The sequence below is a fragment of the Procambarus clarkii genome, chromosome 19 (genome assembly GCF_040958095.1).
Source record: "Procambarus clarkii isolate CNS0578487 chromosome 19, FALCON_Pclarkii_2.0, whole genome shotgun sequence".
In the NCBI taxonomy this organism is placed as follows: domain Eukaryota; kingdom Metazoa; phylum Arthropoda; class Malacostraca; order Decapoda; family Cambaridae; genus Procambarus; species Procambarus clarkii.
The window spans coordinates 37,582,787-37,595,680 of NC_091168.1; the positions used below are offsets into that span (position 1 = coordinate 37,582,787).

General features: G+C 47.6%; 1 protein-coding gene across 1 annotated transcript in view; it reads right to left on the minus strand.

The window, feature by feature from the left end:
• The window catches only part of Gycbeta100B (guanylate cyclase soluble subunit beta-1-like), a gene marked incomplete in the record, with an annotated part of 213,209 nt that overhangs the window by 4,734 nt on the left and 195,581 nt on the right, over positions 1–12,894 (minus strand). The window contains 2 exon segments of the mRNA XM_069327485.1: positions 7,957–8,114; positions 10,295–10,432. Coding sequence (XP_069183586.1) covers positions 7,957–8,114; positions 10,295–10,432 — 296 coding nt within the window.

Genomic DNA, 12,894 nt, shown 5'->3' on the forward strand with positions numbered 1-12,894 from the left:
GTGGACATGGAAGAGGTAGGGTGGACATGGAAGAGGTAGGGAGGATATGGAAGAAGTAGGGTGGACATGGAAGAGATAAGGTGGATATGGAAGAGGTAGGGTGGACATGGAAAAGGTAGGGAGGATATGGAAGAGGTAGGGGTGGACATGGAAGAGGTAGGGGTGGACATGGAAGAGGTAGGGTGGATATGGAAGAGGTAGGGTGGATATGGAAGGGGTGGACATGGAAGAGGTAGGGGTGGACATGGAAGAGATAGGGTGGATATGGAAGAGGTAGGGGTGGACATGGAAGAGGTAGGGTGGATATGGAAGAGGTAGGGTGGATATTAAAGAGGTAGGGGTGGACATGGAAGAGGTAGGGTGGACATGGAAGAGGTAGGGGTGGACATGGAAGAGGTAGGGAGGACATGGAAGAGGTAGGGGTGGATATGGAAGAGGTAGGGGTGGAACCTTTTTTACTCAGTCTCAAAATCTTAGATACATATTTACCTGAATTTACCTGAGGGCCGTTGATACTAGTGGCCTCGACGAGGACAGGAAGCCGACAGCTTGTCAAAGGCCCCCCGCACCCCCATTTGCCCAGATGACATACACAGAAGTTCAGATGATGTAACTCGGATCCGGTTCCATAGAGATTGTGAAACAGAAAACGGAGAGTGCAGCGGTGACTCTTCAGAAGGAGCCCCGTAAATAATGCGAGCATCTTTACTGGCGTGAATTGCAAGTTCTCAGGTGGTGGAATTAATTTCAAGCTGCCTGAAGATGTTGCTCTGCAATGATCTTCAAGCCACGCAGTATTGCACGGCGGTAAGGAACTACGCTGGTGAGTGGTGAGGCTGTTGCAAAATACAGTGGAAACAGTTTCAGTTGAAGAAATAAATCAGCAGGAGAAATTGCACCATTATATGTTCATAGAGGGTACTCACCTAGTTGTACTCACCTAGTTGTACTCACCTAGTTGTACTCATCTAGATGTGCTCATCTAGTTGTACTCACCTAGTTGTGCTCATCTAGTTGTACTCAACTAGTTGTACTCACCTAGTTGAACTCACCTAGTTGTACTCATCTAGATGTGCTCATCTAGTTGTACTCACCTAGTTGTACTCACCTAGATGTGCTCATCTAGTTGTACTCACCTAGTTGTGCTCATCTAGTTGTACTCAACTAGTTGTACTCACCTAGTTGAACTCACCTAGTTGTACTCACCTAGTTGTGCTCATCTAGTTGTACTCAACTAGTTGTACTCACCTAGTTGAACTCACCTAGTTGTACTCACCTAGATGTACTCATCTAATTGTACTCACCTAGATGTACTCACCTAGTTGAACTCACCTAGTTGTACTCACCTAGATGTACTCATCTAATTGTACTCACCTAGATGTACTCACCTAGTTGTACTCACCTAGTTGTACTCATCTAATTGTACTCACCTAGATGTTCTCACCTAGTTGTACTCACCTAGTTGTACTCATCTAATTGTACTCACCTAGATGTTCTCACCTAGTTGTGCTCATCTAATTGTGCTTGCGGGGGTTGAGCTTGCGGGCTCTTTGGTCCCGCCTCTCAACCGTCAATCAACTGGTGTACAGGTTCCTGAGCCTATTGGGCTCTATCATATCTACACTTGAAGCTGTGTATGGAGTCAGCCTCCACCACATCACTGCCTAATGCATTCCATTTGTCTACTATTCTGACACTGAAAAAATTCTTTCTAATGTCTCAATGGATCATTTGGACACTCAATTTCCACCTGTGTCCTCTAGTGGGTGTATGTCCCTTGCGTTAAATGGTCTGTCCTTATCTACCCTATCAATTCCTCTGAGAATCTTGTATGTGGTGATCATGTCCTCCCTAACTCTTCTGTCTCCTTGTGACGTGAGGTTTAATTCCCGTAGTCTCTCCTCGTAGCTCATACCCCTCAGTTCGGGTACAAGTCTGGTGGTAAACCTTTGAACCTTTTCCAGTTTAGTCTTATGCTTGACTAGATATGAACTCCATGCTGGAGCCGCATACTCCAGGATTGGTCTGACATATGTGGTATACAAAGTTTTGAAAGATTCCTTACGTAGGTTTCTAAAGGCTGTTCTTATGTTAGCCAACCTGGCATATGCCGCTGATGATATCCTCTTGATATGAGCTTCAGGGGACAGATCTGGCGTGATATCAACCCCCAAGTCTTTCTTTCTCTCAGACTCTTGAAGTATTTCATCTCCCAAATGATTCCTTGTATCTGGCCTCCTGCTCCCTACACCTATCTTCATTACATTGCATTTGCTTGGGTTAAACTCTAAAAACCTTTTGTTCGACCATTCCAGCAGCTTGTCCAGATCTTATTGAAGCCTCAAGCTGTCCTCCTCTGTCTTAATCCTTCTCATAATTTTGGCTTCGTCAGCAAACATTGTGAGGAATGAGTCTATACCCTCTGGGAGATCATTTACTTATATCAGAAACAGGATACGTTCAAGTACAGAGCCCTGTGGGACTCCACTGGTGACTTCACGCCAATCTGAGGTCTCACCTCTCACTGTAACTCTCTGCTTCCTATCGCTTAGGTACTCCCTTATCCACTGGAGCGCCCTACCAGTTACTCCTGCCTGTTTCTCCAGCTTATGCATCAACCTTTTATGGGGTACTGTGTCAAAGGCTTTCCGACAATCCAACAAAATGCAGTCCGCCCATCCTTCTCTTTCTTGCTTAATCTTTGTCACCTGATCGTAGAATTCTATTAAGCCTGTAAGGCAAGATTTACCCTCCCTGAACCCATGTTGATGGGTTGTCACGAAGTCTCTTCTCTCCAGATGTGTTACTAGGTTTTTTCTCACAATCTTCTCCATCACCTTGCATGGTATACAAGTTAAGGACACTGGCCTATAGTTCAGTGCCTCTTGTCTGTCACCCTTTTTGTATATTGGGACTACATTCGCCGTCTTCCATATTTCTGGTAGGTCTCCCGTTTCCAGTGACCTACTATACACTATGGAGAGTGGCAAGCAGAGCGCTCCTGCACACTTTTTCAATACCTAGGGTGAGATTCCATCCGGGCCAACAGCCTTTCTCACGTCCAGATCCAACAGGTGCCTCTCAATCTCATCTCTATAGTAATTTCGAACCCTTCCAAAGTCGCCTGTTTACTGCCACCTCTCCTAGCGCAGTGACCTCTCCTCGTTCTATTGTGAAGACCTCCTGGAACCTCTTGTTTCCAGGAGGTATTCATATAAATACATCTCGTTTGTTTCCCATTCTAAGTTTCATCCCCTGTTTCTTCACTGTTCTTTTTTACTGATATGACTGTGTAGTAGCTTGGGTTCGGGCTTGGCTCTATTAGCTATATCATTTTTATACTTTTTCTCAGCTTCTCTTATCACACTAACATACTCGTTCCTGGTTCTCTGGTTCTCTCTACTGTCTGGTGTTCTGTTATTTCGGAAGTTCCTCCACGCCCTTTTGTTCAGTTCCTTTGCTTTCATACATTCCTAGTAAACCACGGATTCTTCCTTTGCTTCTCTGTTTACCTGTCGGGCCGGGACAAACCTGCTTACAGCCTCCTGACACTTTTGGGTGACATAGTCCATCATGTCTTGTACGGACTTAGTTGTGAGTTCTGAGTCCCAATGTATATCCCCTAGGAATTTTCTCATCTCATAATTTCACTTTCGATACGCCAGCCCTTTGTTTCCAAGTTCTATTTTGGGGGAGATAATTCTTAGCTTTACCAGGTACTCAAAGTTCAATACACTGTGATCACTCATTCCCAAAGGTGCTTCCGACTTCACTTCCCTTATATCCAACTCATTTAGGGTAAATATCAGATCAAGCATAGCTGGTTCATCCTCTCCTCTCATTCTTGTCGGTCCCTTGACGTGTTGACTTAGAAAGTTTCTTGTTGCCACGTCCAGCAGCTTAGCTCTCCATGTGTCTGGTCCACCATGTGGGTCTCTGTTCTCCCAATCTATCTTCGCATGGTTGAAGTCTCCCATAGTTAGTAGTCTGGATCCGTTCCTGCTAGCCACAGAAGCTGCTCTCTCTATTATATTGATGGTGGCCATGTTGTTTCTGTCAAATTCCCGTCTGGGTCTTCTGTCGTTCGGTGTGGGTTATATATGACCACTACTATAATTTTTTGTCCTCCAGTTGCTATGGTGCCTGATATGTAGTCACTGAAACCTTCACAGCCCTGTATCTCCTCAAAACTCCAGCCTTTTCTTATCAGCAAAGCTACACCACCTCCTCCTCTTCCTGCTCTCTCTCTCCTCACTACATAGTAGTCCTGAGGTGGTGGAGGGTTTGTGTGTGTGTGTGTGTGTTTGTGTGTGTGTGTGTGTGTGTGTGTGTGTGTGTGTGTGTGTGTGTGTGTGTGTGTGTGTGTGTGTGTGTGTGTGTGTGTGTGTGTGTGTGTGTGTGTGTGCATGTGTATACTCACCTATTTGTACTTACCTATTTGTGCTTGCGGGGGTTGAGCTTTGTCTCTTTGGTCCCGCCTCTCAACTGTCAATCAACTGGTGTGCAGACTTCTGAGCCTACTGGGCTCTATCATATCTACATTTGAAACTGTGTATGGAGTCAGCCTCCACCACATCACTTCCTAGTGCATTCCATTTACTAACTACTCTGACACCGAAAAAATTCTTTCTAATGTCTCTGTGGCTCATTTGGTTCCTAAGTTTCCACCTGTGTCCCCTTGTTCGTGTTCCACCCGTGCTGAAAAGTTTGTCTTTGTCCACCATGTCAATTCCCCTGAGAATTTTGTAGGTGCTTATCATTTCTTCCCTTACTCTTCTGTTTTCCAGGGACGTGAGGTTCAGCTCCTTCAGCCTTTCTTCGTAGCTCATACCTCTCAGTTCCGGGACGAGCCTGGTGGCATACCGCTGAATCTTCTCTAACTTTGTCTTGTGTTAAACTAGATATGGACTCCAGACAGGAGCTACATATTCCAGGATTAGTCTGACATAAGTGGTATACAGGGTCCTGAACGATTCCTTACACAAGTTTCTAAAGGGAGTTCTTATGTTGTCCAACCTAGCCTATGCCGCTGAAGATGTCCTTTTGATGTGTGCCTCTGGGGACAGGATCGGTGTGATATCGACCCCCAGATCTTTTCCTCTATCAACTGATCAAATCTCTTGCAGGATTTCACCTCCCAGATGGTACCTTGCGTTCAGCCTTCTGCTTCCTTCGCCTAATTTCTTTACTTTACATTTTCCATTACATTACAGTTGAACTTTATCAGCCATTTTCTAGACCAGTCCTCCAGCCTGTCCAGGTCATCCTGTTCTCTCTGTCTATCATCATCTGTCTTGATTCTTCTCATAATTTTTGCATCATCAGTAAACATTGAGAGGAATGAGTCTATACCCTCTGGAAGGTCGTTTACATATATTAGAAACAGGATGGGTCCGAGTACAGAGCCCTGTGGGACTCCGCTGGTGACATCAGTTACTCTGCTGTCTCTCCTCTAACATTTACTCGCTGTTTCCTGTTGCTTAGGTACTCCCTTATGCACTGGAGCACCTTCCCTTTTACTCCTGCCTGTTGCTCCAACTTTTTTAACAGCCTTTTATGGGGTACTGTGTCAAAGGCTTTCTGGCAGTCCAGGAAAATGCAGTCTGCCCACCCTTCTCTTTCCTGCATAGTTTTTGTTGCCTGGTCATATAATTCTATTAAACCTGTGAGGCACGATTTACCATCTCTGAACCCATGTTGGTGGTGTGTCACAAAACTTTTTCCCTGGAGATGCTCTACGAGCCTTTTCCTCACGATCTTCTCCATCACCTTGCACGGTATACAAGTTAGGGAAACTGGCCTGTAGTTCAGTGTCTCTTGCCTGTCACCCTTTCTGTATATTGGGACTACATTACCCGTCTTCCAACTTTCCGGTAGGTCTCCCGTTTTCAGTGACCTGTGTGTGTGTGTGTGTGTGTGTGTGTGTGTGTGTGTGTGTACTCACCTAATTGTACTCACCTAATTGTGCTTGCGGGGGTTGAGCTCTGGCTCTTTGGTCCCGCCTCTCAACCGTCAATCAACTGGTGTACAGATTCCTGAGCCTATTGGGCTCTATCATATCTACATTTGAAACTGTGTATGGAGTCAGCCTCCACCACATCACTTCCTAATGCATTCCATTTACTAACTACTCTGACACTGAAAAAGTTCTTTCTAACGTCTCTGTGGCTCATTTGGGTACTCAGCTTCCACCTGTGTCCCCTTGTTCGCGTCCCACCAGTGTTGAATAGTTCATCCTTGTTTACCCGGTCGATTCCCCTGAGGATTTTGTAGGTTGTGATCATGTCCCCCCTTACTCTTCTGTCTTCCAGTGTCGTAAGGTGCATTTCCCGCAGCCTTTCCTCATAACTCATGCCTCTTAGTTCTGGGACTAGTCAAGTAGCATACCTTTGGACTTTTTCCAGCTTCGTCTTGTGCTTGACAAGGTACGGGCTCCATGCTGGGGCCGCATACTCCAGGATTGGTCTTACATATGTGGTGTACAAGATTGTGTGTGTGTGTGTGTGTGTGTGTGTGTGTGTGTGTGTGTGTGTGTGTGTGTGTGTGTGTGTGTGTGTGTGTGTGTGTGTGTGTGTGTGTGTTTGTGTGTGTGTGTGTGTGCGTGTGTGTGCGTGTGTACATGGACATATTGAAGGTCGAAGATGACCATGACTTCAATAGGGTAAGGTAAATATGAGGAGAAATTGCTCTGCAATTTCTGTATAGTAAGTACTATATAGTACTTGAAAGGGATATATTAAGAGGCTAGGAGCTGGGATATAGGACAGGCTATATGACCTGGGATATGACAGTAGACTAGGATCTGGGATATGAGCACAGACTATAGAAGTTCGGATATGACAGATGACTAGGAGTTGGGATATGAGGCAACCAGTTCTCGCACTTGCATATAGTCAATATTGGCTTATTTAATAAGTGCATATGTGACATACTAATAGATTGTGAATATTTTAGTTTACCTTGAAAAGCTTCATAGAAAACACCGACCTCACCTAACCTTCTTAGTACGTTAAGATAAGCATCTTATTGCTTTTTATTTACAATTATTACTTAACCTATCCGATGAGAGGCCCCTGACCTCTATGTGTCTCCCGGTGACATTGATGAGAGGCCCCTGACCTCTATGTGTCTCCCGGTGACATTGATGAGAGGGCCCCTGACCTGTATGTGTCTCCCGGTGACATTGATGAGAGGGCCCCTGACCTGTATGTGTCTCCCGGTGATATTGATGAGAGGGCCCCTGACCTCTATGTGTCTCCCGGTGACATTGATGAGAGGGCCCCTGACCTGTATGTGTCTCCCGGTGACATTGATGAGAGGGCCCCTGACCTCTATGTGTCTCCCGGTGACATTGATGAGAGGGCCCCTGACCTGTATGTGTCTCCCGGTGATATTGATGAGAGGGCCCCTGACCTCTATGTGTCTCCCGGTGACATTGATGAGAGGGCCCCTGACCTCTATGTGTCTCCCGGTGACATTGATGAGAGGCCCCTGACCTCTATGTGTCTCCCGGTGACATTGATGAGAGGCCCCCTGACCTCTATGTGTCTCCCGGTGACATTGATGAGAGGCCCCTGACCTCTATGTGTCTCCCGGTGACATTGATGAGAGGGCCCCTGACCTCTATGTGTCTCCCGGTGACATTGATGAGAGGGCCCCTGACCTCTATGTGTCTCCCGGTGACATTGATGAGAGGGCCCCTGACCTCTATGTGTCTCCCGGTGACATTGATGTGAGGGCCCCTGACCTCTATGTGTCTCCCGGTGACATTGATGTGAGGGCCCCTGACCTCTATGTGTCTCCCGGTGACATTGATGAGAGGGCCCCTGACCTCTATGTGTCTCCCGGTGACATTGATGAGAGGGCCCCTGACCTCTATGTGTCTCCCGGTGACATTGATGAGAGGGCCCCTGACCTCTATGTGTCTCCCGGTGACATTGATGATAGGTCACTGACCTGTACGCGTCCTCGGAGACATTGATGCGGCCTTTCTCCCCCGTGGTCTCTGTCCTGGAGGTGATGTTGACGGTGTTGCCGAAGAGACAGTATCTGGGCATCCGCTGTCCAATGACGCCCGTCACCACCTCCCCGGAGTGGATCCCGATGGTGATGTGCTGTGGACAGGGAGGGTGTAGGCTACAGCAGGGTGGGATAGGCTGGGTGTAGGCTACAGCAGGGTGGGATAGGCTGGGTGTAGGCTACAGCAGGGTGGGATAGGCTGGGTGTAGGCTACAGCAGGGTGGGATAGGCTGGGTGTAGGCTACAGCAGGGTGGGATAGGCTGGGTGTAGGCTACAGCAGGGTGGGATAGGCTGGGTGTAGGCTACAGCAGGGTGGGATAGGCTGGGTGTAGGCTACAGCAGGGTGGGATAGGCTGGGTGTAGGCTACAGCAGGGTGGGATAGGCTGGGTGTAGGCTACAGCAGGGTGGGATAGGCTGGGTGTAGGCTACAGCAGGGTGGGATAGGCTGGGTGTTGAGGGTACAAGAAGGGTGTGCCTGGTGTGTAGAGGTGACAAGGTGTAATAGGGATGATGTGGTACTTGATTAGTTACACTTAATTCAATATTCATTCTGTTGGGCTGCTGAATGAGTTCCTCAACTTATATTTTAAAGTTAGGTTATTTTACGGCTTTACACCTGTTTAATCCAGTCACGATTATAACAATTTATTCAAACTGTTTTGAACTGATTTTTAGTTTCTGATTCAGGGGTGCAAGGTTCGTTATATAGATTAGTTTGGGGTTAAACAGCGAAGTGATACTAAAGAAAACGTAGAGTTTGAAAAAGGATTTTATGGGTAACTTCTATAAGCTTGACATATTACACTTATCCATATCTTGTTCCTCTTTGCCTATCTAATACGCCATCACTTTCTCTGTCACTTTCAGGTGGCATCATCTTCACGGTCAACAAGCAGCAACGTAGGACAGACAACAGGAGATCATTTTCACCCATGAACCTTAGAAATTGCACTCCAGTCGTATAAATATTTGGTCTGTGCTCTAGATCAAAATTTTACTGAAAATTCAAACAAATGATTTTATTCAGCCATCCACGGACAGGATAGACCTCTGTGCCACAACATATTGGGACCTCGTAGTACAACAGGCTTCGTTCTCGACTCCCACTCAGGGTTCTAAGATTTGATTCCCTTGGCGGAACAGAAATGGTCGGGCAAAATAAATTATTATTGATATTATTATTTGTCACAGTGAGTTAAGGTCTCAACCCTCCAGAAAGTGCTCGAATATCGGCCAAAAAATCGGAACGTTTGTTAATCTGCCAGTTCAAGATCAAGTAGGTTTATTAAGACAAGAAAAAAATACATCTCAAAGGGATAGTGTAGCTTAGGCTGTTTCTACCCCTCCCCCCCCCCATCTGCTAGTTTGCTGACCCCCCGTTGAAATTGAATTGAAATTGAAATTGAAATAAGTTTATTGAGGTAAAATACACACAAAGGGATGAGGTAGCTCAAGCTATTCTCACCCCGTTCAGTACAACGTGTTAGTACATACATAGACACACATCACAAACAATAAACCTGTTACCAAACATTCTGAGAGATAAACATGTACATTTCCTCCTTCACAAGTAGTATGGTATCAGACGTACACAAGTACTTTTATGAGGCCACCAGAGATGATAGCAAGGTAAATCCTTGCTATCATCTCTAGTGGTATATCTCCATATGTCACTATACAACTATATGATTAATATCATATCTCCACCCTCCATCCCCCCCCCCCCCCACACTGTTTCCCTCAACCCCTTCCTCTTCCTCCTGTGGTACTGGTTGATGGTTGTAAAGTGGCTATAAAGCCAGGCTATAAAGCCAGGCAATAAAGCCAGAATATAAAGCCAGGATATAAGGCAAGGATATAAAGGTTGGATATAAAGTCAGAATATAGAGTCAGGTTATAAAACCAGACAATACAGCTAGAATATAAAGTCAGGATATAAAGCCAGGCTATAAAGCTAGACTATAGGGACAGAATATAAAGCCAGGATATAAAGCCAGGCTATAAAGCTAGACTATAGGGACAGAATATAAAGCCAGGATATAAAGCCAGGATGTAAAGCCAGTCTATAAAGTCAGACTATAAAGTCAGGACATAAAGCCAGGATATAAAGCCAGGCTATAAAATCAGTTTATACAGTCATATTATTAAGCCAGGATATAAAGCCAGACTATAAAGCCAGGATATAAAACCAGGATATAAAGCCAGGATATAAAGGTAGGATATAAAGCCAGGATATAAAGGTAGGATATAAAGCCTCCCCTACAAGTACTCACCAGCCGCTGGCCGTCGACAATGACCCCGGCAGCCTTGTCCATCATATCCAGTGCCAGGTTGGCGATGCAGCGAGCATGGTGGTGGCACGGCTCCGGCAGCCCGCTTACTGCCATGTACTTGTCCCCAACCGTCTCCACCTGCGGGGCACGAGAGATGTACTTCAGGTGTACCTGGTGTACACTGACGGGGGTGTTCTGCTACCTGGTGTACACTGACGGTGGTGTTCTGCTACCTGGTGTACACTGACGGTGGTGTTCTGCTACCTGGTGTACACTGACGGTGGTGTTCTGCTACCTGGTGTACACTGACGGTGGTGTTCTGCTACCTGGTGTACACTGACGGTGGTGTTCTGCTACCTGGTGTACACTGACGGTGGTGTTCTGCTACCTGGTGTACACTGACGGTGGTGTTCTGCTACCTGGTGTACACTGACGGTGGTGTTCTGCTACCTGGTGTACACTGACGGCGGGGTTCTGCTACCTGGTGTACACTGACGGTGTGTTCTGCTACCTGGTGTACACTGACGGTGTGTTCTGCTACCTGGTGTACACTGACGGTGGTGTTCTGCTACCTGGTGTACACTGGTTGTGGTGTTCTGCTACCTGGTGTACACTGGTTGTGGTGTTCTGCTACCTGGTGTACACTGACGGTGTGTTCTGCTACCTGGTGTGCACTGGTTGTGGTGTTCTGCTACCTGGTGTACACTGACGGTGTGTTCTGCTACCTGGTGCACACTGACGGTGTGTTCTGCTACCTGGTGTACACTGACGGGGTGTTCTGCTACCTGGTGTACACTGACGGTGTGTTCTGCTACCTGGTGCACACTGACGGTGGTGTTCTGCTATCTGGTGTACACTGACGGTGTGTTCTGCTACCTGGTGCACACTGACGGTGGTGTTCTGCTACCTGGTGCACACTGACGGTGTGTTCTGCTACCTGGTGTACACTGACGGGGTGTTCTGCTACCTGGAGTACACTGACGGTGGTGTTCTGCTACCTGGTGTACACTGACGGTGTGTTCTGCTACCTGGTGTACACTGACGGTGGTGTTCTGCTATCTGGTGTACACTGACGGGGTGTTCTGCTACCTGGTGTACACTGACTGTGGTGTTCTGCTACCTGGTGTAAACTGACGGTGTGTTCTGCTACCTGGTGTACACTGACGGTGGTGTTCTGCTACCTGGTGTACACTGACGGTGTGTTCTGCTACCTGGTGTACACTGACGGGGGTGTTCTGCTATCTGGTGTACACTGACGGGGTGTTCTGCTACCTGGAGTACACTGACGGTGTGTTCTGCTACCTGGTGTACACTGACGGTGTGTTCTGCTACCTGGTGTACACTGACGGTGGTGTTCTGCTATCTGGTGTACACTGACGGGGTGTTCTGCTACCTGGTGTACACTGACTGTGGTGTTCTGCTACCTGGTGTACACTGACGGTGTGTTCTGCTACCTGGTGTACACTGACGGTGGTGTTCTGCTACCTGGTGTACACTGACGGTGTGTTCTGCTACCTGGTGTACACTGACGGGGGTGTTCTGCTATCTGGTGTACACTGACGGGGTGTTCTGCTACCTGGAGTACACTGACGGTGTGTTCTGCTACCTGGTGTACACTGGTTGTGGTGTTCTGCTACCTGGTGTACACTGACGGTGGTGTTCTGCTACCTGGTGTACACTGACGGTGGTGTTCTGCTGTCTGGTGTACACTGACGGGGGTGTTCTGCTATCTGGTGTACACTGATGGTGGTGTTCTGCTACCTGGTGTACACTGACGGGGTGTTCTGCTACCTGGTGTACACTGACGGTGGTGTTCTGCTATCTGGTGTACACTGACGGGGGTGTTCTGCTATCTGGTGTACACTGATGGTGGTGTTCTGCTACCTGGTGTACACTGACGGGGTGTTCTGCTACCTGGTGTACACTGACTGTGGTGTTCTGCTATCTGGTGTACACTGACGGGGGTGTTCTGCTACCTGGTGTACACTGACGGTGGTGTTCTGCTACCTGGTGTACAGTGACGGTGGTGTTCTGCTATCTGGTGTACACTGACGGGGGTGTTCTGCTATCTGGTGTACACTGATGGTGGTGTTCTGCTACCTGGTGTACACTGACGGGGTGTTCTGCTACCTGGTGTACACTGACGGTGGTGTTCTGCTACCTGGTGTACACTGACGGGGTGTTCTGCTACCTGGTGTACACTGACGGTGGTGTTCTGCTACCTGGTGTACACTGACGGTGTGTTCTGCTACCTGGTGTACACTGACGGTGTGTTCTGCCAGCTGGTGTACACTGACGGGGGTGTTCTGCTACCTGGTGTACACTGACGGTGGTGTTCTGCTACCTGGTGTACACTGACGGGGGTGTTCTGCTACCTGGTGTACACTGATGGGGGTGTTCTGCTACCTGGTGTACACTGACGGGGTGTTCTGCTACCTGGTGTACACTGACGGTGGTGTTCTGCTACCTGGTGTAAACTGACGGTGTGTTCTGCTACCTGGTGTACAATGATGGGGGTGTTCTGCTACCTGGTGTACACTGACGGTGGTGTTCTGCTACCTGGTGTACACTGACGGTGTGTTCTGCTACCTGGTATACAC